The sequence below is a fragment of the Brachionichthys hirsutus genome, chromosome 14 (genome assembly GCF_040956055.1).
Source record: "Brachionichthys hirsutus isolate HB-005 chromosome 14, CSIRO-AGI_Bhir_v1, whole genome shotgun sequence".
In the NCBI taxonomy this organism is placed as follows: Eukaryota; Metazoa; Chordata; class Actinopteri; order Lophiiformes; family Brachionichthyidae; genus Brachionichthys; species Brachionichthys hirsutus.
In genome coordinates this window covers 50,301-73,802 of record NC_090910.1, presented here as the reverse complement: position 1 = coordinate 73,802, position 23,502 = coordinate 50,301, and the positions used below count along the sequence as shown (strand labels likewise).

The 23,502-nt window shown below is 47.1% G+C and overlaps 1 protein-coding gene across 1 annotated transcript; it reads left to right on the top strand.

Moving 5' to 3' along the window:
* The first annotated feature begins 233 nt into the window (after positions 1 to 233).
* On the top strand, positions 234 to 20,289 carry zeb1b (zinc finger E-box binding homeobox 1b). Its single transcript, XM_068748187.1, has 7 exons — positions 234 to 381; positions 11,789 to 11,950; positions 14,666 to 14,868; positions 15,342 to 15,447; positions 15,778 to 17,399; positions 18,895 to 19,075; positions 19,610 to 20,289. Exons 2-7 carry the CDS (start codon positions 11,851 to 11,853, stop codon positions 20,287 to 20,289), a joined length of 2,892 nt encoding a protein of 963 aa, XP_068604288.1. The 5' UTR covers positions 234 to 381; positions 11,789 to 11,850.
* The last annotated feature ends 3,213 nt before the right edge of the window (positions 20,290 to 23,502 follow it).

Here is a 23,502-nt window from a genome sequence, read left to right as displayed (position 1 = left end):
GGTTCTAACCCCCCCCCCCCCCGTCTCCTCACACAGTGACGAACTACAATAACGTGGTGGATAGCGGTTCTAACCCCCCCGTCTCCTCACACAGTGACGAACTACAATAACGTGGTGGATAGCGGTTCTAACCCCCCCCCCCCCGTCTCCTCACACAGTGACGAACTACAATAACGTGGTGGATAGCGGTTCTAACCCCCCCCCCCCCCCCGTCTCCTCACACAGTGACGAACTACAATAACGTGGTGGATAGCGGTTCGGACTCAGATGACGAGGACAAGCTGCACATTGTGGAGGAGGAAGGCAGCCTGGCGGACGGCGCCGAATGTGACAGCACGCTGCCAGAAGACGAGCCCCCCAGGGAGCGCTGCTGGGATGGAGGTGAGACCACACACACACCTCATCTTTCTAGCCGAGACGTCCGGCGTTCCGTGGGTTCTGGTCCACTTGTCAGGTTTAGTCGAGATGTTTTTCTACTTCAAGCCGGTTGACAGCAGAGCGCTCGAGTCCCGTTTGCCAGAAACGTCTGGAGACGATCAATCATTTGATGCAAGACAAATTAAGATCGTTCATGACGCGAGTATCATCCAAATCCTGCTGGCAAGCTTTGTCAGCCACGGTACTCAGTGGCGGTGGAGACGAGTCGGAACCCTTCCGGGTTGACACTGGAGTCAAACAGGGCTGTGTCATCGCTCCATCATTATTCTCCATCTTTGTTGCTGCTACACTCCATCTCATAAGCAAGCATCTGCCACGGGGAGTCGAAATTATGTATAGAACCGACGGTCAACTCCTCAACATCAACCGATTCAGGGCTAAAGGTCGAACCACCACCACGTTCATCATGGAGCTGCAGTATGCGGACGACAACGCCCTCGTAGCGTCTCAGAAGAGGACCTACAGTGCATGCTCTCTGCCTTTGCGAAGGCATACAAACAGCTTGGTCTAGCCATCAACATAAAAACACAACCAGACAGCAGTATGCCTGTCCTACCCCCAAACATCTCCATTGACAACATCAGACTGGAGCATGTGGACCACTTCCCATACCTTGGCAGCCTTTTATCTTCAAAGGCTGTCATTGATGACGGGGTACACCATCGCCTCAGTTGTGCCAGTGGAGCTTTCTCAAAGCTAAGAAAGAGAGTCTTTGAGAACCGCGACCTCCAAGCAAAGACCAAAATCTCGGTTTATAAAGCCGTGGTACTTCCCACCCTCCTGTATGGATCAGAAGCCTGGACTACGTACAGCAGGCACTTAAAGGCACTTGAGACGTACCATCAGAGATGCCTCCGAAAAATCCTCAGGCTTAGCTGGGAGGATCGACGCACCAACACCCGCGTCCTGGAGGAGGCTGATATTCCCACCATCACTGCCATCGTTGCCCAACACCAGCTCAGATGGACTGGCCATGTTATCCGCATGCCAGACTCTCGCCTCCTAAAACAAGTCCTCTATTCCCAGCTCGTTGAAGGGAAACGGGCCCCGGGAGCCAAAAGGAGAGGTTTAAGGATAACATCAAGACAAACACGAAGAAGTGCCACATCGACCTTAAATCCTGGGAAGACACGGCAACAGTCAGGACGACCTGGAGAGACCTGGTCCATGAGGGGGCGGGACAGGACAACGATGACCTCCGCCATGCTGCGCAAGAGAAGCGCAGACTCAGGAAGGAGAGAGCAACCACCAAACAGGCCCAACCCAAACCCACCACCACTACGTTCCCCTGTCCACACTGCACCAGAATAACTGGGTCCAGGATAGGCCTGTAGCCCACCTGAAGACCCACAAGGACCAAGAAGGAGGACAGTCATGCTCGACTACGAGAGACCGCCGATGATGGTGTGTGTTTGTGCCAGCCATGTTATTACATCGGAGGGTGTCTCGCCTAGCACTTCAGTTCAGGGAGGTTCTGGCAGCTCCTCTCCAGTGGGTTCAGTCCCTTTCAGTTTCAAGATGTTGCTTTTACATGCACGCTTACATTCACACACACACACAGATCTGAGGCACCTATTACCCACACTGCGCTGTCATTTTCATCATTCCTGTCTCAGTCGCATGGAAGGAAAGCTGGAGGAAGAATAATGTCACCGGCATTGGCGAGCGCTCGAGAACATGAAGCGCCTCAGTCAGCTGGCTGCGCTCCACACTTGGACTTCATCAAGCTGGGCGTGTTTCCTTTCGCCTTCCCTCGTCCCCTCATCTCTGACACCATTTGCACTTTTCTGCCTCCCTGGACTGATGAAACGGGGAAAGCCTCAGTCCTTTACACACGCATGTGTCTGTGACCCCCCCCCCCCCCCCGGACTAACCTTCTCCTCCTGCTGCATTTCTAAACCGCTCACTGGTTTTTCAGTGTGTCGCCACCTCTTGTCTCTTCTCCTCTTCTTTCCCACCCTCCTTTTCAAAGCTCTCCTTCTTTCTCACCGTTCTGAGTTATTCCTCTTGATTACATGGTATCATGGGCGCCGTGATCGCTCTCATTACTCATTCCCTCCTAGATGATTTTGTAGCGGTGGAGTAAACATGCAGCCCCTCGAAGAACCGATTCCAGGGAAGGAAAAGGCAGAGCGAGAATTAATCTGGAGCAGCTTCTCATTTCTTTGTGAGGCGTAGAGCAAGATTACATCTCAGAGAATGATTCGGGTGGAGCTGGAGAGCTCTGATGTGAAGATGAGCGGCTGGATGCTGAGCGTGTCTGACGGGGCCTGAGTGGAGTTGTTAGGATCTCATAAACAGCAACCCTGTCTTCAATATTTTCTTCTTGGTTAGTGATGATATTTATTTGTTTTAGATTAATCATGGGAACACCTACATTCTTGTCTGACTTATGTCACAATGTCATGTTAAATAGGAGCCTCCCTTCTGAATAGGAATAGAGCTGGGAAATATTTTCCAGTGGAGACACAGAATTCTTCATGACAGCAAGCCGAGTATAAAAAATAATAATAATATCCTCCGAGATCTGGAGCTGCTTCACACTTCTCCTTGTTTTACCCTCCTGCTGGGGGGAGAAAAACAGCACGGATGCATCTGAGTGTCGGACACCATTGACTGAGAGGGAGAGGAGCTGGTAGCTTGCGAATCAGTTTTATTTCTATAACACCAGATCACAACAGAAAGTCATCTCAAGGCACTTTACAGGATTAGCAGGGACAAGAGCAAGAACTTTGGAGAGTGACAGGTAGGAGGACAGTCAAAAACAAGATGGATTAAAGCCGCAAGCGGCGTTGTAGGCCCTCGCCGGCCGACAGGCCGTTGAGCTGACCCGCCGACGCACGCCGCTTTTGTCCTGAGTGCTTCACAAGTGTTTAGATTTGAGCTGCATGAGTAGCTCACAGTTTAGTCAAATCGTTATTTGGATTTTATGGCCATCTGCCATCAGGAGTTTTTAAGTTTCAATCCAATATGGCTGCCTTCCTGTGTGTCTGGGGGCGTGGCCATAATAATTTATTTTTCTTGCCCTGACATGACGCATGTCTGTACCGAATTCCGTGGCTGTCCGACAAAGTTGGCGTCGGACCCCTCCCCATAGGCGGGGTTGCCATCACCATGGCAACAGCGTAAAAAATGCAGCCTGGGTGTCATTGACTTTTCAACCGGCATGTGTGTGAGAATGTATGTGGCAAATTTGGGACGTTTCCATGCTAATATGTCATTTTCATAAGATTGGTGATTGTTTTGTGTCGCACTCATTTGATTAACATGGGGAATGCCGGCCATTGCCACGGCAACACCTTCAAAAGATCAACATGGTTACGATTGAGTTTTCCGACCGGCATGCGGGTTAGATTGTATGTGGCAAATTTGGGACGTTTCCATGCTAATATGTCATTTTCATAAGATTGGTGATTGTTCTGTGTCGCACTCATTTGATTAACATGGGGAATGCCGGCCATTGCCACGGCAACAACTTCAAAAGATCAACATGGTTACGATTGAGTTTTCCGACCGGCATGCGGGTTAGATTGTATGTGGCAAATTTGGGACGTTTCCATGGTAATATGTCTTTTTAAATATAATGGGATAATATCGTGTTGTTTGTCATAGACTAACATGGGGAACTTCGGCCATTACCATAGTAACACCGTAAAAACAACGACATGTTTACGATTGGGTTTTTTGATCGGGACCACATGAGGAAATCTTCTGGTAAGTTTCAATAATTTCTGGCAAATTATTGTCGTCAACTCGTGTTTGTGTGTGTCTGTATGTGTGTTGTTTAGTGTCAGGGTGTGTGCTGTTGAGTGTCGTGTGTGTGGGCGTGAGTGTGTTGGTCGTCCTCAACAGCATCTCGGAGGATATTATTATTATTTTTTATACTCGGCTTGCTGTCATGAAGAATTCTGTGTCTCCAATGGAAAATATTTCCCAGCTCTATTCCTATTCAGAAGGGAGGCTCCTATTTAACATGACATTGTGACATAAGTCAGACAAGAATGTAGGTGTTCCCATGATTAATCTAAAACAAATAAATATCATCACTAACCAAGAAGAAAATATTGAAGACAGGGTTGCTGTTTATGAGATCCTAACAACTCCACTCAGGCCCCGTCAGACACGCTCTCGGCATGTTTGGTGTATAAAAACGCTCAAAATTCTACCTCAAGTTTGGAGCTTTGCCGCACGGAAACCGTAAAATGTATAAAAATAATTTGGATAACTATTTGATGCTACGCTCGTCAACTTGTCATCTTCTGCGTTGCAATAGCCCCTTACGCCTAGGATAGGCGCTCGGGCCTAATAACACTATAAAAAATCTTTTTTTTTTTTTGTTCAGTGACCAAAAAATGCCGACATATTCTATTAAAGCCGCCAGAATATATGTTTAAAAACACGTAACCTGTCATTATTTACTTAAATCTGATCATGAATCTGCTTCCCCTCACTTTATGACATAAGGTAGAGAACCCGTTCCGCCTGTTCTTATAGAGAATGCCCACATCACTCAAAATCCAGTCCACGTTTTCCCTGTGACCGCTAATTGTAGGACGTCGGTCCCTGCAGCGTGTTTGAAGCACACAGAGCATAATAGAAGAGAAGAACGTGAACGGATGGATGAAGAATGGAGAGAGAAAGTTTATAAAGAAAGTAAGTTTATCACTGCTGGTAGTAACATTTAGTTATTGTGTGACACACTTAAGGGAAACGCACAGATGCATTAGCCATGGAGCTGGATGAGAGAACCACAGCCCTGAGCCACGCCCACAGTCTCCCTGAATCAGGTGCAGAGACCTGCAGAACCTGGAGGAACCTGCAGGTTCACGCACTGAATAGAACTCAGACACAGTGAAAAGAGAGTTACTTTTCCCTTGGATAGGATGGCTGGCGAGCTTGAGTTCAGATTTAAATGTGTCCTAAATGTGAGAACTTATTGAGTGGATCACACTTGAATGAACTCTCAAAACACTACAGCCTGAAAACAGAGGAGGTTCTGGTGACCTGAAAACAGAGGAGGTTCTGGTGACCTGAAACAGAGGCTGGATGTTCTCCCAAAGAGATATTGTCTCTGCACAACCTCCTTGATTCAGACATGTTTCCCTCTCTGAAGGTTCTACCCAAGTTGCCCTAACGGTGCCCGTAAGCAGCTGCTCATGTGAAAGGCCCTTTAGTGCACTGCGTCGGATGCACTGCGTCGGTTGCACTGCGTCGGTTGCATTCCTGGCTGCGTCAAACAACGGGTCAGAAAATACTTCACAGTCTTGCAGTCATTGAAGAAGACGAGCTTCAGACTCACAACAGAGAGATCGACTCTTAGAAACAGACGCATTCTTTGATGCTTCCATCCACCAAGTAACTTGTAATTGTAGCCATTTATTTTCTTAATGCCGTAAACATCTTGTTACTGTTTAAACCTGTCTGTTGTTGTACTGTATTAAAAACAGACTGAAATAATAATAATAATGTATAATTTATCAGCCCTTGTTAGCCGTTTGTGAGGTTTTGTGCTCGTACGCTACATTTGCTCACATCCTGTGCATCTCCTGGGGGCTAAGCCCCCCCTGTCCTTAAAACCTAGTGACGCCCCTGACTGACATATATTTATAACATGAATAATCAGATAAAGAGGGAGGAGCTCAGTGTGTCATGATGTTAAGCCACCAGTGCTGGTCTATGACAGCATATTGATTATATTGATTACTGCATCGATTAACTATAAGCTTTGTTTAAAAGGAAAGTCTTTAATCTACTCTTGAACATAGAGATGGTGTCTGTCTCACGAACCAATCAGGGAGCCGATTCCACAATAAAGGAGCTTGATAACTGAAAGCTCCGCCCCCTGTCTGCTCTTGGAAATGTTTGGAACCACGAGCAGGCCAGCATTTTGGGGCCGTAGGGTTCTAGTGGGGCAATACGGGATAATCTGTCATGGGGGCTGGGCCGAACTGGATGCTCTGAACAGGCACGACACAGGATGCAGATTTGGCTGGTTTAATAGCCCACTACGGAGCAATGAAATCAGAGGGAAGACTCGATGAAACCAGCCAGAGTCCCGAGACGAGCTGGGAGGGCGTCGGCAGGGAGGCACTGCAGGAGGAGACGACACCGGAACAGGCTGAGACGTGGAGCCAGGGAGACGATGAGCACGTGGAGTCAGGAACTCTAGGAGACGCTGTCAATCCGGCAAGCCGTGGGGCAAGAGCCAGAGTATTTATTGGAGCAGGTGAGGAGACGAGGCTCGATTGGAACCAGCTGCGCAGGGCTGCCACTCCTCCTCAGCCCCGCCCCCTGCTCCTCCTGCTCCAGCTTGGACATAGAGAGAGAGACACATCAGAAGGAACAGAATCCTGACACAATCAGCTCTGTAAGCTAAGGGAGGGGCCTGTCTGTTGAGGGCTTTAAAAGTGAGCAGAAGGATTTTATTATTCAATTTGTTCGCTAACAGGAAGCAGCGACGCCAGAACAGGGGAAATGTGTTCTCTCAGTCTGGTTCCCGTCAGAACACGGGCTGCTGCATTCTGGATTAGCTGGAGATGTTTAATAGACCTTTTTGGGCAGCCGGACAGTAAGGAGTTGCAGTAGTCCAGTCTGGAAGTCACAAAAGCATGGACTATTTTTTCTGCATCTTTTCGGGTCAGTAGGTGCCTGACCTTTGAAATATTCCGAAGGTGAAAGAACGCAGTCCTTGAAACGTGCTTTATCTGGGACTGAAAGGACAGGTCCTGATCAAAGATTACCCCCAGATTCTTGGCAGTGGTGCTGGTGGACACTGAGACGCCATCTAGTTCAACTACAACACTAGAACAAACATTTCTGAGATGCTTTGGCCCAAGAACCAGAACCTCAGTTTTATTTAGATTTAATAACAGGAAGTTCTCGGTCATCCAGGAGTTAATGTCCTTAAGGCACGTCTGAAGTCTAACCAACTGATCGACCTTGTCTGGCTGAACTGACAGGTATAATTGTGTATCGTCTGCATAGCAGTGGAAATTTATGCTATGTTTCTTAATAATGTTACCTAAGGGAAGCATATACAGCGAGAACAGAATAGGTCCAAGCACTGAACCATGTGGAACTCCATATTTAACTTCAGTGTACGTAGAAGATTCATCATGAACACGTACAAACTGAAATCTATCAGATAAATATGATCTAAACCAGTTCAATGCAGATCCTCTAACACCAACAGATTGTTCCAGCCTCTGTAACAGAATCTGATGATCTATTGTGTCAAAGGCTGCACTGAGATCTAATAAAATAAGCACGGAGACAAGTCCATTATCAGACGCTATTAAAGGTCATTGGTGACTTTAACTAATGCTGTCTCTGTGCTATGATGAGCTCTGAAACACGACTGAAAAACCTCAAATAACTGATTGTCTTGTAAGAATTCACACAGCTGACTGGAAACTGCTTTCTCTAGAAGCTTTGACAGGAATGGAAGGTTTGAAATTGGCCGATAGTTAGCCAAGCCATCAGGATAGTGTCATGTCATGTTGGCAGAGAACGAGTGGCTAGTCTGGCAAGAAACTCAAATGAATATGGGCCAAACGACTTTCATGGAGCAGGACAGCAACGACTGTCCTACCACCTCAGACTGGTGTTCTGTTCTGCTGTGTTCTGATTGTCCACTCGTGCAGTGGTTCGTTCACTTGCCTGCGTCAGCACATAAATGGCCTGTGTGATGTCAGGAGAGCAGCCAGATAAGGCTGGGCCACCTCAGCAAGTCTGTGAACCCTTCTGGCCTCGCTCTGTACTTAACAAAAAGCAGAGAGACACACAAACACTTGCACACAGGGAGTGAAAACAACAGCTTGCCAAGCTTTGCATCCCAGACCCCCAAATAAGACTCCTCTTTGCACACATGGTCAACTTAACCACGCTCATATCTGTTGTTTGTGAAGCAGGCAGTTAGCTGGGATTCAAATGGCTAGAGAAGCAGCTCGACATTGGCTGCATTTTTACTGCCATTCATCAATTAACCACAAACATGACAAATAATGATCGATAGCAGCAAACTAATCAGGAAAAAGCAGGGGTGTTTTCAAAGAGTCTGTCTAATCTCATCCAGCAAGTCCTCCAAAAGTCATGGGGTGATTCACTACTCTTAGATGACTGGTTTCCAGTCTGTGCCGTTCTCAGTCATCCAGGTCATGGTAAATCACGATGAGCAAAAAAAAAAGAAGCGTCAACTGGACTTGTTCAATTTCATAGAAGGCATCTCACCTCTCATCCTTCTTCAGTATGAGAGGCTGGTAGAGAGTTTAGATGCTTAGGGTGCTTTCACACTGCACCAAGAGGACTCGGTTCCTTTGGGAGCAAATTCTTGCATTTATAGTTAGTTGAAAGGTCCACATTCACACTGTGATTTGATTGTGTGTGTCGGCAGATGATGATTAATAAAACAGTATTTCATTTCATTTCTTCGCAAAACAAACTTTCGGAGCAGCGTCACGTGGCTGACAAGGGCGCTCGCCGATTGGACAAAGTAGAAGGGGAAGTCCCTCCCTCTCCCTTTTGGAGTGCTCGTCGTGTTTAACAAAGACAAAGTCGCTGGTGATCCGTAAAGTCTCCGGCTCAGTTCAGAACAACGGAATGAAAAACGTGGAAAATGTTTGGCTGTTTTATGCTTCAAGATCGCTGATTCGCTTATTTCACTGTCAATCAAAATCAGATCATCCAATCATCATGCCCCAGAGACGCTGATGGGCGGGACAAAGCCCAGCATTTATCCAATGACCGTCCAGTTTCGGCGCTCAGCTTGACTGTGTTACGGCGCTGCGGGGTGAAGTCGATGTCAGTTATCGATGTCGATGTCAAACAGTGGCAGTGTGAAAGCACTCCTGTTGGAAGAGAAAACAAAGAAACAAAGAAGGGGCCGAAAACACCAAGGCAATCAGACTCCCCAGGAGTATTAGCATTTCCTTTATGTATGCTAATGCTTTCCGGCAGTCATGAAACCTGACTAAAGAATCGCCTGGCAAAAAAATTCTGGCGAGTTTGTTAGTCCAATGGTTCTCAAATAGTGGCACCCCTAGGGGGGGTCGCGGCCCACTATTGCGATGTCAGGGGGGGGGCGCATGTGACTGCGGAGAACATGCTTTTTTTGCCGTACTAGATTAAAGTGTAATTGCACATCCACTACGGTAGTTGGCAGTGGCGCCCTGATTGTCAGAGTGCGCGCAGGGAGTATTAGCTCTAGGGTGCATGCGCGCCGCGCACACAGCACAGAGCAGGCGTTATCAAGAGCAATTGTAAACAAACCCTCAAGAGACAGCACGGATAAATATTTAACAGAGAGATAGAGATGATAAAACAAAGGAGGGTCAGTCGAAAGCAAAGACGAGGAAATATGACGTAGCGTATGTAGCGTACGTAGCGCTTGGCTTCACCGTGACTACGGTGGGAGACGAGGGAAGACCTGACTTCCTCATTTTGCTAAGAGCACAATTCTTTTTTCATTTTGGTTTTGTGATGATGATGATGATGATTTTTATTTTGGTTGTCAGATTAAGACAAAAAAATTAATAAATACAACTTAAACAAAACTAAATATACATTACAACCAAAAAAGGAATAAGCAGAAGCAATGCTTATTGAAACCTATCCTACAATACAGACAATTAGATTGGCTTTACATATCAAATTGTAGGTTAAAGTGTTTCATATTTTGTGCTCCTGAGTTAATGTTGCTGATCAATTTTAATTCATTATTATTTATTGATGTTATTTAATTAAATGTATTAATTACTAGTAAAACTTGTAGTTTAAGGATTAAAAATAAAAGTTCAAGCAAATTGATGCACTTCAAATACTTCTGTTGCAGACAAAAACATGGTAATAAAGTTATTCTTTGTTTTAAGTTGATATATTTATATTCCTTTCTTTTTTATATTTCATATTTCTTTTTATGTTAATAAGGATACAAGAGTGGGATTTTGTTTTTGGGGGGGGGGGGTCACAAATTCTTTTTTCTTCCTCGGGGGGTCGTAACAGAAAATAATTGAGAAGCACTGCGTTAGTCCATAAGGTTAGCTCTAATGCTAAGCTAATGCTGGTTTCTAGTGTCTACCGACCAGTTGCTAACAGGCCCGGAAGCTGATTCTGTTACCACAATGTGGGGTGGGGGTGGGGGGGTTAACAGTCTCAGCTGTGTTCCTGAACCCTTATGGTGAGAATAACAAACCTGGACTTCCTCTGCACCTGCCTTTGGCCTCTTCTTTAAACAGCCTCTGGTCTCTGTATTATCATCTCTCGCAGGCTTTTAACATGGTGGGGGTTTCTTCATGGTCGTCAATAACCATGGCAACAAATGATTGTGCTCATATGATCTCATGGCTTTGTTGAGGCGCAGCAGAGGAAACCAGAGCAGGACTGTAATCCCAGTGCTGGTATTCACTGTCAGTGAGTCATGAAATGCCCCACCTGTTTGAATCTCCTAGGAGATCACAGCTAGGCCCCTCCCTCAGCAATTCGCTATTCACAAAACCCAATCCTCGACTCTCCCCCAAGCATGAAACATTGCCCAGGAAACACAACTGCAGTATCCGCTGAGGAATAACGATCGACTTCATCGCCGACGCACAAGACTCGATTCCGTTTTCCACTTCAGGAAGCGATGGGGGAGGGGGAATAGGGAAGGGAGCGTTGGTACATCCTAAACTCCATCCTCAGGTTAGAATCGGAATCAGAAGTTGTTTCTTGTCAATGAGGGTTCACAGACTTGGATTTTTTCATCGTGCTACATGTAACAGTAATGACTAAATTACAAAAACATACAAGTACAGACACATCACAGAGCAGCACTCAGGAGTGGATACACAGACGTGTATCCTTTAAGCCGCTGCTTGCTAATTAGCGCTCCTTTGACGAGCTGGCCAGGCTCCTGTGATGCGGGTTCTCGTTTGCTGCTATTAAGCACAGTTTGAAGGCCAAAGCGCTCCAGAAAGCCGAACCGTGCGTGTGCGTGTGCGTGTGCGTGTGTGTGATTTCTATCCACCAGAATGCATCCTCTACCAGCCCGAGTCTCAGCGAGTTCCTCAGCTGGCAGTGTGAACAGAGGCTTCCGACAAAGCGCTGGATGCTCACGCAGCGCGCTAGCCCATGGCTTTTGATGCTAATGAGTTTCCGCTGCTATTTTGAATAACATCGACCTGGATTTTTTTCTCCACGGGTCGGCTCAGTCCCGGTTTGCGGTGGTCAAAGCCTTGGTTCCGTTTTTATGATATTTCCTATACAGGTTACAGTTTCACATGTTTATTAGCTCGGACACAAAAAGTGCACGCCTTGGTGATCCACCCTTCCTTTTGACTCTAGTCACTGTGTGTGTGTGTGTGTTCCTTTCCAGTGAAGGAGGATTGTGTCTCAGAAGGTGAGGATGATGTCAGCACCGACGCCTTGGTGGAGGAGATGCTCCAGCAAGGAGACACGGCGGTCATCTACCCACAAGCCCCGGAGGATGAGCCTCAGCGGCAGGGCACCCCTGATGCCAGCATCCATGATGAGAATGGTAGTGGACCTCAGCCCCCCCCCCCCCTCCTTTCTTACAAGGACCTCATTAACACAAATGTTCTTAAATATATAACTCGGTGATGGGCAGTAGAGATGGCATCGCTGGTGGCTGACCTTTGGAACTGGTAGTTCCAAAGGTCAGCTGCATCTGGCTCACAAATACAGCCGAGGCTCTCAGGTGATGTCACCGCTGTGCAGGTACATGATGTGGGTTTAGCCAATGGAAGCACGTCAACGTGACAACGATGCCACGCCCCGATCCTGATCCCACGAGGCCTCTGCTGCAGAAGAATTCTTCATTCACAGGAGAGGAGTTGATCCAGAGGGAGTCGGGAGGGCCTTTGTGCCTTTAGAAGAAGAAAAAAGTGTTTCAGGCCAGTGAGCGCAGGAAACATTATTTAACCCTTTAAAGCCCGCCCCATGAAGTAATCGTCAGAACACTCACATTTTTGGAAAATAAATTCTTAATGGAACCTGGAAAAGTGCTCTAATTCAGTGCTCCCCAACCTTTTTCCTGCCACGGACCGGTTTCATGCTGGGCAATTTTTTCGCGGACGGGGGGGGTAATTAAATTTAAAAAGAGGAATATAATCTTACCAATAACCTTTATATTATGCACTTGCAATAACTACTAAATACATATTTAATAGTTACACAACATCTACTCACCATAAATTGTGGTCTCAACTTCTGTCCTTCATGGTTTTTTGTTTAATAAATTCCACATTCTTGTTTTTTAATCCAGGGTTCTTGTTTTTAATCCAGGGTTCTTGTCATTTAATCCAGGGTTCTTGTTTTTTAATCCAGGGTTCTTGTTTTTAATCCAGGGTTCTTGTCTTTTAATCCAGGGTTCTTGTCTTTTAATCCAGGGTTCTTGTCTTTTAATCCAGGGTTCTTGTTTTTTAATCCAGGGTTCTTGTCTTTTAATCCAGGGTTCTTGTTTTTATTCCAGGGTTCTTGTCTTTTAATCCAGGGTTCTTGTTTTTTAATCCAGGGTTCTTGTTTTTAATCCAGGGTTCTTGTCTTTTAATCCAGGGTTCTTGTCTTTTAATCCAGGGTTCTTGTCTTTTAATCCAGGGTTCTTGTTTTTATTCCAGGGTTCTTGTCTTTTAATCCAGGGTTCTTGTTTTTAATCCAGGGTTCTTGTCTTAATCCAGGGTTCTTGTCTTTTAATCCAGGGTTCTTGTCTTTTAATCCAGGGTTCTTGTTTTTTAATCCAGGGTTCTTGTCTTTTAATCCAGGGTTCTTGTCTTTTAATCCAGGGTTCTTGTTTTTAATCCAGGGTTCTTGTCTTTTAATCCAGGGTTCTTGTCTTTTAATCCGGGTTCTTGTCTCTGTGCCGAAGCAGTTTTGAACCCTTTATTGCTCGTTAATGAAGCTAATCAGCTGTTGATAAACCGAGTTTTAAGTCTTGGTTTCTCTTCTTGGAGGTCATCACCTCCTCTTCTTCCTCCTCTTCTTCCTCCTCAGTTGGACTGGAGGCGATTGTTACGTTGGAGAAAATCCGGTCGTTTTTCAAAATAAAACAACTTTTAGACGCTAATAATCGATACAACGGAAATTGTATAAATTATTTATTCTTTCTTTGCGGCCCGGTAACAAATGCCTCACGGACCGGTACCGGGCCACGGCCCGGTGGTTGGGGACCACTGCTCTCATTTATGTAACTTTTGCAAAATCCGGAATTCTTTTCATGGAAGATGTAGATACATGTGTTGGCTTGTATCTATCATCTTTTTCGGGGGTGGGGGGGCTTCTGAAAGGCCATGTGTATCAAATATGATCAGCTTGGCAATAAAGGGTTAATAAGCAGTTGAAATGACGATCCTTCCAGTTTGTTGGCAGCCGTTTGACGCTGCATTCATTCCTAGCCGTGCCTGTAATGGTTCACCCATTCTAGACACACACCTGCAGCGCCACGCTGCAGGTGTGTGTCTACGCTGCACACACAATGAAAACACACACCACTGTTCCCGCTAGAGCGCTCCGCACTCAGACTCTTGCTGCTCCCACTCAGTAATGACTGGCCCTCTGGGCATGAATCTACCTGTTCCCTGTCTCACCTGAGCTATTAGCACTGCTCTCCAGCATCATTACACGCATGCATTTGTTAAGTGCAACACGCTGGGGCCTTTATCGCTCAGGGGCTTTTGGCTCCACGGCAGCACCTGACTAAATTTGTCACGCATTTGTAAGCGCTGACTCACCTGGCCGGTAATGTGTGTGCGTTCCCATCCCGAGGCCCTCACCTGTCCCACGGGGGGACTTAATACATCACCCGTTAACAAAGTAATGCTTCACCTGTGTGGGAGTGGGGTACCTGAGAGCGCCTGTGAGCAGCTCGGACGCAGAGGCGCAGCTGTTGTTTGCCAAGCCCACGTTTCACTTCCTTGTTTCTGAAGACCTCTGATGCATAACGGGAAATGAAACGGCCGTTTAGGTGTGTAAAAGCTGTAAAAAAACAGAAAAGGCACGACCCGAAAGAAACAAAACCACAAAAATAAAATAGAAAGTCGCTACCCATTTGGCTAGCGGCCGCTGTTTACGCATGGGGGGAGGATCTCGCAGGGATTGGTGAAGTAGCAGAGTGTCGCCGCGGCAGGCCTCATGCAACATCAAAGTGCACTCCCCTGCTGAACACGTGCTTTGAACCCCCTCTTCTCTTTTGCACTTCACCCCACCATATGTCTCCCACTGTGCTGTTTCTCACCAGGGACCCCCGATTCCTTCTCTCAGCTGCTCACCTGCCCGTACTGCGCTCGTGGCTACAAGCGCTACAGCTCGCTGAAGGAGCACATCAAGTACCGGCACGAGAAAACTGAAGAGAGCTTCGGCTGCCCAGAGTGCGGCTACAGCTTTGCACACCGAGCTCAGCTGGAGCGCCACATGACGGTTCACAAGAGCGGGCGGGACCAGGTGACCTCACCGAAACGTCCGAATGATTTCAGTGATTCTTGTCTAATGTTGCAGGTTGCCTGATAAAAATACGTCATGCAGCTGCAACTCACTGAGTCTTGGAGTGTCGTACTGCCCTGGTACTGCAATAATGCAGTAGTACTGCTACGACACTATCACGTGTGTCTGGACTAAGTGAATGCAGGTTGAGTAAACTGAGAAAAAATGATTTTCTGTTCCCCACCAATCTATTTATTCTCATCAGGATTTTCTCGTTCTCATTTTAATATTAGATATTTATGCGGATCAGCGTTTCCCGCTTCGGGCTGTAGAGCCTTCTGTAGACACTTTGTCATGTTCCTTTAGCACCGCCCCCCCAGAGTAATGCTACATAAACATGAGCCTGGCCTCGGGTGATTGACATGAATTAGCAGCCGTTTTCATTTTGAGTCTCACTGACTAACCCCCCCCCCTCATCTCGCCCCATCTGACAGAGGCTCATGACACAGTCGGGGGGCAATCGTAAATTCAAGTGCACCGAATGTGGCAAAGCGTTTAAATACAAGCATCATCTGAAGGAGCACCTACGCATCCACAGTGGTGAGTGACACCCCCCCCCCCCCCCCGTCGCTATGGCAGCTGTGGGACTGTGACCATTGAGTCTATATTTTGCTTTTAGCGATCCCTCATCGTGATTCAGTCTACGCTCTTCCTTAACGTGCCATGATTGTGTTTCTCTAGGTATTATGGGACAACAATTAGGGCGGGGCCTGTCCCAAAGGTGCTATTACATAAGCATTTAAGCGTCATCGAAATGCATTAGAGCTTTTGCCATCCTGCTCGCCGCAGATGTTCATAACCTAACTTGCTTATTTAGCTTCATCTGCTAATGGAAATATCTACCCCCCCCATCTCTGTGGTTTCATTCAGGAGAAAAACCGTACGAGTGCTCCAACTGCAAGAAGCGATTCTCCCACTCAGGCTCATACAGCTCCCACATCAGCAGCAAGAAGTGCATCGGCGTCATCTCAGTTAACGGCAGAGCGCGTTTAGGGAACGGCAAAACCCCGATGCAGGGTCTCCCGCCCGTGCTGCCCAGGCCGCCCCCAGGCCTCCGCCCCCACATCAGAGAGAAGCTGGAGCACAGCAAACCTCTGCAGGAGCAGCTGCCCCTCAACCAGATCAAGACGGAGCCCGTGGACTATGAATACAAGCCAACGGTGACGGCTGTGAATGGCGGCATTTTCAACGGGGGTACGGTGCAGGCTGTGGTTCTGCCCACTGTGGGGCTGGTGTCACCCATCAGCATCAACCTGGCTGACTTGCAGAATGCTCTTCAAGTGGCAGTGGACGGTCGCGTCATCCGCCAGGTGCTGGAAAGTAACGCCAAAGGCCACAGACAAGTGAGCACGGGCTTAACCCCCGGCGCACTCCACGCCGCGCCGCAGCAACTCATCTCAGCCATCAGTTTGCCTCTTGTGGGTCAGGACGGAAATGCAAAGATCATTATAAACTACAGTCTGGACCCCAACCAGGGCCAGCTCACCCCCCAAAACCTTAAGAAAGAGCCTGGGTCGCACTCACACACTCAGACCCCCACTGACACCTTCAAGTCCCAGAAACCTCCAGAAGATCTCACCATCAGCGGCGCCAGACCCGGTGAGACTAAAGACGATGAGGCAAAGACCACTAGGACGTGTCTCCTGTGCGATCATTGTCCCGGTGGGATGGATGCACTCCATGCCCTCAACGGGGCGAGCCTGGAGAAGTCTGAGTCTGCTGTTGCTGCCCTGCTTTCTGAGGGGGGGCTCTGCAGCCAGCCCAAAAACCTCTTGTCCTTGCTCAAGGCTTACTTTGCCTTAAACACAGAACCCAGCAAGGATGAGCTGACAAAGATCTCCGATTCAGTCAGCCTTCCGATGCATGTGGTGAAAAAGTGGTTTGACAAAATGCTGGAGGGTCAGATATCGCTGGGCGCCCCAACGCCTCCCTCAGAGGAAGAGGACACCTGCAACGCTGATAATGTGGTGTCGCTGGTCCCGGGGAAGGAGACAGGCATCATGAGCCCATCTGTGACTCAAGCTAGCCCGACAGAAGCCACCCCAGCCGAGATCAACGGCGCCGCTTCACCACTAAACCTGACAGCAGGCTGCGACGCCACCGCCCAGCCCCCCCAGGACACCGAAGGCCCCCTGGACCTGTCGCTGCCAAAGGCAGCCAGAGAGGAAACGGAGCGTCTGACGGCCAAAGCCCGTGTTTACCCCGCCCCTTCTTCTCGCTCAACCAATGTAGATGAACCCCTGAACTTAACTTGCACAAGGAAAGAGGTCTTGCCACTCTCAGCCATGGGCAGCAGCCCTATTGCACTGTACGCCAGCACGCCAAGCGCCACGCCCCTGGACATTGTGACCACAATGCAATGCCTGCGAGCACTTGCCAGTCACAACAAACACACTATCCTCATCCCCCAGCTGGCCTACACCTACACCACTACAGCAAGCAGCCCCGCGGGGGCGGAGACGCCGGAAGTCGTCACCCTCAACGGCGTGAAGGTGTGCAACCAGTTAGAGCCCCCAAAGCGGGGACCGCCACACCTCCCTTTACACAGTCCTTGTGAGAAATGTTCTCTTTTACGTTACATGAGAACGTGCGCTATTTTGTAATACCTAAGCTCAGCCACGATCCGTGCAGCTGGGCTGAAACCCCAGCAGTGTTTCCTTTTTTTTTAAGTCAAACCCAACAGGTGATCCTCCTGGGCTGTCACCATGACGACACGATGCTGCACCTCTATTGATCTGCAGGAATCTGTTTAAACCAGGGGTCGGGACCCTATGGCTCTATTGATGATTGCATATGGCTCGCGCACCGATTTAAAAAAAAAAAAAAAAAAGTTTTTTTTTACTTTATTAACAAAGCTAACCAGTACAAACTCACTGAAAAGATCTTATGCAAAACATGAGCATTTTCCGAGGTCAACATAGAAGGAAATCTAGCAGTGAGTAATCACCAGTATGTTCAAAAGGAATACCGATAATGTGGTGTAACCTGCTTGAGTTACTGTTGTTTTATTGTGAAGGGTTAACCGGATGTGCCGGAACGGAAGTTGAGATGTGGCTCGTGAAGTACGAGGACGGAAATAAACGGATTACAGTTGCTCTACAACGCGTCGCATGAATCCTGATAAAAAAAAACATTCTCACTTGTTTTAATCCGTCCATCGATCTTTCGCTGCTCGTGTCCTGTTCAGGGCTGCAGGAGCAATCGTCCATTATTTTAATTGGATGATACTTTAAAAGTAGGCCGTCATCCCGCCATTAGGGGTGGGCGTGGCCAGCTGTGTGCACGGTGGCAGAGTGGACTTTGTTTGGCTCCACCTTAATTCCAGATTACTACTATTTTAATGTATTCTTACCTGGGACCTTCTTTTGGAATAAACGTGTGAAAAAGACGGGGCCCTGCGTTTGCTTCAGGAGGGCATCGCTTGCTTTTTGGTTTTCTCTCGGCTGTGTATTATTACGTTGGGCTCCAGCCCCCCCTCGTCCTGTGTGCAGCTCCAGGTGTAAATGATCAATTCAACCATCGCACCGTCTCTGTTCTCTGCTTTCTGGGCTCCGCTCACGTTAGTCCGTAACGTTCAGAGGCTTATTATACTAGTTTATTACCTGCTTACCGCTTATACTGACATTTAGCTGAATTCACGTTTGAAATATATTATATGGCTCTCGCTGAAATAAATGTCCAAATATTTTGCTTTCATGGCTCTCTTAGTCAAAAAGGTTCCCGACCCCTGCTTTAAACAGTACGCCTCACGGATTTATTGTTGTTGTGTTATACTTTGGTGTGAAGTAGATCGCCATAGACCCCCCCACGGTAAAAAGAAAATAGCTCTAAGTTTATATAACTTCCCTCTAATATTGCTTCATATCCTCTCTCATTGCATCATTGGATGAAGTTTACCAGCTCAGGGACAGGAACAATCTGTAGGTGTGACCGCGGGTGAAAAGTGCTGTAATGTTTTTGTTTTCTGTGATCTCTCAAATTCTCCAGGAGGAGAACCAAGACATGTGTTCAGAGGGCGTGCCCACCCTGGAGGAGCAGAACGACTCGGACTCTGGCCCCCAGAGGAAGAGGATGAAGAAAAGCGAGAGAGGCGTGTATGCCTGCGACCTGTGTGACAAGATCTTCCAGAAAAGCAGCTCGCTGCTGAGGCACAAGTACGAGCACACAGGTAAAGCCGATCATGTGAATGAAACGAAAAGAAAGGCAGAAGCGGAACTAGTGGGAACATAAATCTCTGACGGGTCTCGGAAAGGATGAATCAGATCCAGAGCAAAAGGGGATTTTGAGAAGGGTGGACACTCCCATTCCAGCAGGTATTACTCAACATGCACAGAAGAGGTCTGAGAAAGAGCTTCTGCCAAATCCCCACCTCTGCACTGCCAGCTTCCCATGTGGAGCACAGGATGTTGCAAGAGGCGAGCTCTGCTAGTGATTTGGATCACACGAAAAATCATGTTTCCGTGGCCAAGTGAAGGTCAACACCCTCGGAGAGCGTATTTTTTTTATTGCTCTGATACCTGGCGTGCTACCACAGCTTTCAGCTCCAAATGATCTCATCCGAGGTGAAACCAGCAAGTCCCTGCCTGGATAAAGTTTCCTTGAAAGTTCTTGAGCACCAATGGTTGTGATTTTGTTGTATTACTTGGAAACGTTCTCCTTGGATACGCTGATGATCGATGCTGTTCTGGGTCTGTCTCTGCAGGGAAGCGGCCTCACGAGTGCAGCATCTGCAGAAAGGCCTTCAAACACAAGCACCACCTGATCGAACATCTGCGGCTCCACTCGGGGGAGAAGCCCTACCAGTGTGACAAGTGCGGGAAGCGCTTCTCCCACTCGGGCTCCTACTCGCAGCACATGAACCACCGCTACTCCTACTGCAAGAAAGAGATGCAGAGTCAAGGCGGAGGCCAGGACAGCCCCGAGGAGGACAGTGAGGCCCAGGAGGAGATGGAGGCACTCAGCCGGGTTCACAACCGGCTGCTGGCCCCCTCCCTGGGTCTGGATTTAGACGAGCGAGGGAGCAGCACCAGAGAGGACGAGGAGAGCGAGGAAGAGAGCGAGAAAGGGGTGGTGGACATGGATCACATTCAGATGGTGCAAATAGGTGATGAAGGAGGGGATGAGGAGGAGTTAGAGAAGGTATTGGTTGAGGGAGGAGAAGAGGGGGAGAAGACATACCTCGAGATGAAAGAGGAAGAGGAGGGGCTTGACACGAGGCGGGAGGAGGCGGGAGGGATCATCCGGGAAGAGGAGGAAGAGGAGCTGGAGGAAGACGTGGCAACGAAAGCCGAAGACAGAGTGGCGGAAGAGTGGAAAGCGGAGGCGCAGGTTGCAGAGGAGAGCGGAGGCGAAGCGAACGGGGATGGAGGCTCTGACGACTAGAAACAGATGCTGCAGGAGAAAGGAGACACGGACTCCTCCATGAGACACAGCCTGACTCCTCCTCTTTCTCTGCAGAGGAACAATGCAGGAGGCGAGGTCTGGTCGTTTCGAAATCCAGGTGTGCCTGAAAAACGGCGAGGAGGAGGCCAGCTCCTCGCTGGTCGAAGGATCGTGTGTGAAGGAGGCGATGAAGATGAACACAGATTCTAACAAATGAAGGAGATGCATCATTCAGACTTTTGGACACATTTTAGATAATGTTTTATTACTAAAACACCTTGGGTCATTTCTTTTTATCAGTGTTACTAATTTGATCACGCATATTTTAACTTTGCAAAGCTGTACAGTTTGGAGATATTTCTATACCTTTTTATTGCAAATGAACAAAAAGTCAGTATTTTATTAAGTTGTGAGGAAAGTCAGAAGAATCTGGCACACTACACGTGGCTTGGTTTACACATGGGTCACATTGTGACGTCCACCCTTCAGTATTACTGCACTAGATGCACCACGCCATTCTGCTAGCAACGGTTAGCATCGAGCGCTTTTGATTGGATTATGAGCCTTAAGGAGAAAACCGATGAGAACCGATTGGGCGCTTCAGCCGTTTGCTTTTACGATTACACACTTTTCACAAGTCTGTGTGGGTTTTTTAACAATAGTATGACATTTTTGGGAAATGTGAATCGACAGATATTTTTTCTTTGCTGAAAATAAGTGAGAAATTGAAACTTTGATACCACTCATATACCACTATATATATATATATATTAGCTGCTTAGCTTTGCTTAGCATGAAGGGGAAACTTGCTGAAGTTAACAAGTGATCATTGATGTCCTGCATATTTTCTTCTCCACGCTTGAGTTCATTGTGTGACCGAATCTGTTACCTCACATCGCCTGTGATCGGGCTAAAGAGTTGCACTGGGGCATGCTGCAAAGCCAACCAGCATGTTCGGATATTAAAGCTGTTACCGGGTAAGAAAAAAAAAGAGGGAACGCAGCAGATATAAATACTACGACATACAGACGTGTCGAGGAGCGTGCCTACCGTTTTCACACCACACACGTTCTCTTTGCTTCGCTGATGGCCGTGCTATTCTGAAATTATTAAGAGCCTCCTACGTCTGCTCTCTCGGCTGCAATCGTTATTATCGCCATGTCATCCTTTCCATTTCATTCCTTGAGCACCGATTCACTTTTAGCTGAACAATCAATCACAATCAATCTCAATAAGCTCAGTTCCTGATTCAATTCTGTTCAAGTGGTTCAAAAGCCACCAAAAAAGGGCCAGCTAGTGATCATGGTGTGGAAGACGGTGCACAAACCGCATCCACGGACCCCCCGGCCTGGCCTGTGCGGGCTCAGGTTTGCCGTTTCCCCCTGAAGTGCTCATGCTAGCCGAAGCTAACAGAAGGCAAACGCCAGTGGTATCAGCCCTCCCATCGAAATCTCATCAAGAAACCAAAATGAAGCATTTCCCCAAAATGTTGAACTATTCCTGAAATCTTCGGAGCAAGTAGAAAGGGATGTCAAAGTGTCTGTACCTCCCGCCTACTTCGAGCCATATGCAAAAAAAGAGAGAAGAAGATCAAACTAAAACCACAGGAACATGCATATCAAAAGTGCCATTGAAAGACGCTGTTGGAGGCAACAGCTATAATCAGGTGTTACCGGGTCCCAGATCAACACATGAGAGTATCACATATTCATCTGATACGTTTGAGATAAGTTGCTTTCATTCTAATCGAAGTGGCTTTGATGCCACTGCACATGTTTTCTAATGGATGAGTATGAAGTACGACTTCTAATTAACTGTGTCCTGCCTTGTCAGAGCTTCTTCAGCGCACTTGTTCAAACACATCATAAAAGGCTCAGATGTCTTTCAGGTAACAAATGTTGACAACTATGAACCCCAGGAGTTTAATTCAACCATGTTTTACCTGTCAGTATTATTATTTGGATTTTATTTTAATCTTGTGTCGTGTTAGCCCCGCCCCCCAAAGGAGATGGGAATGTCTGTTTAGTCCTATAGAACTTTTATATTTATGTTTATTATTTTTGTTTGTTATATTTCTTTATGGTTATTTATTACACTATGTCGTGTAAAATACTGTAGTTTGTATTAATACAATAATATATTTTAGTATGGCAAAAAAAAAAAGATTCAAAGGCAAATAACCACAAGACAAATGAGACTCCAGCATGGATTTTTTTCACTGTGGGATTGAAGACGCTCGCACCCTGCAGGGAAGACATTTGGAGCCTGTGACCTCTCTGCATCCATCCTCATGTTAGTTTAGTTTTCTTCCCCTCTCTAATATGAAGCTACTGAACTTTTGAAAACTAATCGTATGTCTATTAGCATGAGTGTGTGATGTTTTACTGAAGTATTGCCCTTAACCACACAAACTGTCCTATTATGCCAAGCCAAAATAATATTGATGTATGTTGTTATGTTTTTATTTGTGCCGATTTATTACTTTATGTCACAATGTCTAGATCCCGCCCACTTTTTTATGCCCTGCCCCATTTAACACCCTAATCTATTTATAGCGATTGTTTTCTTTCTTTCTTGTATTTTTTTATGACTCCCCATCTCACAATAAACATCATCGATTACATGTCTCCGGGTTCGTGATCATGTCGTTTTTGAGATTTCGTATCAGTAAAACTGTAAAAAACAATAAAGTGCCCCTTTTAACCTGGATGAGGAAAGACATCTGACGGCTGTGGCTTAAATCCTGAGTCCTGATGGAGCAGCTGGGTAGTTTAGTTTAGCATCAAGCCTGGTTTGCGGCTCCAGCAGCTGGTTAGCTTAGCTTCTGTCGTCTAAGCTACACAGCTACTGACTTGCAGCCTGTCATTTAGCACACAGATGTATGAGTTCATTAAAACCCAGACTCTCATCAAGAAAGCAAATAAGGGCCTTTCCAAAAAATGGCAAGCTGCACTTTAGAAGGACACTCTACGAAAATTAATAAAAGACAATGATCAGTCTGAACCGTTCTTCAGTTCAGTCTGCCCGTTAGCCGCCCAGCCCAAGGTCAGCCCTATTGATCCAGATAAGGTTTCCAGGAGGGTCGATGTTCCTCCTATCCCTTTAGCCCCTCCACCTGTATGAATTAGTAATGCATGGACTAGAAATCCATAGTCTGATGAGTCGTTGAATCGCTGGTGAACGCATTCGATCGCCTCTCTCTCTCATTTTAAA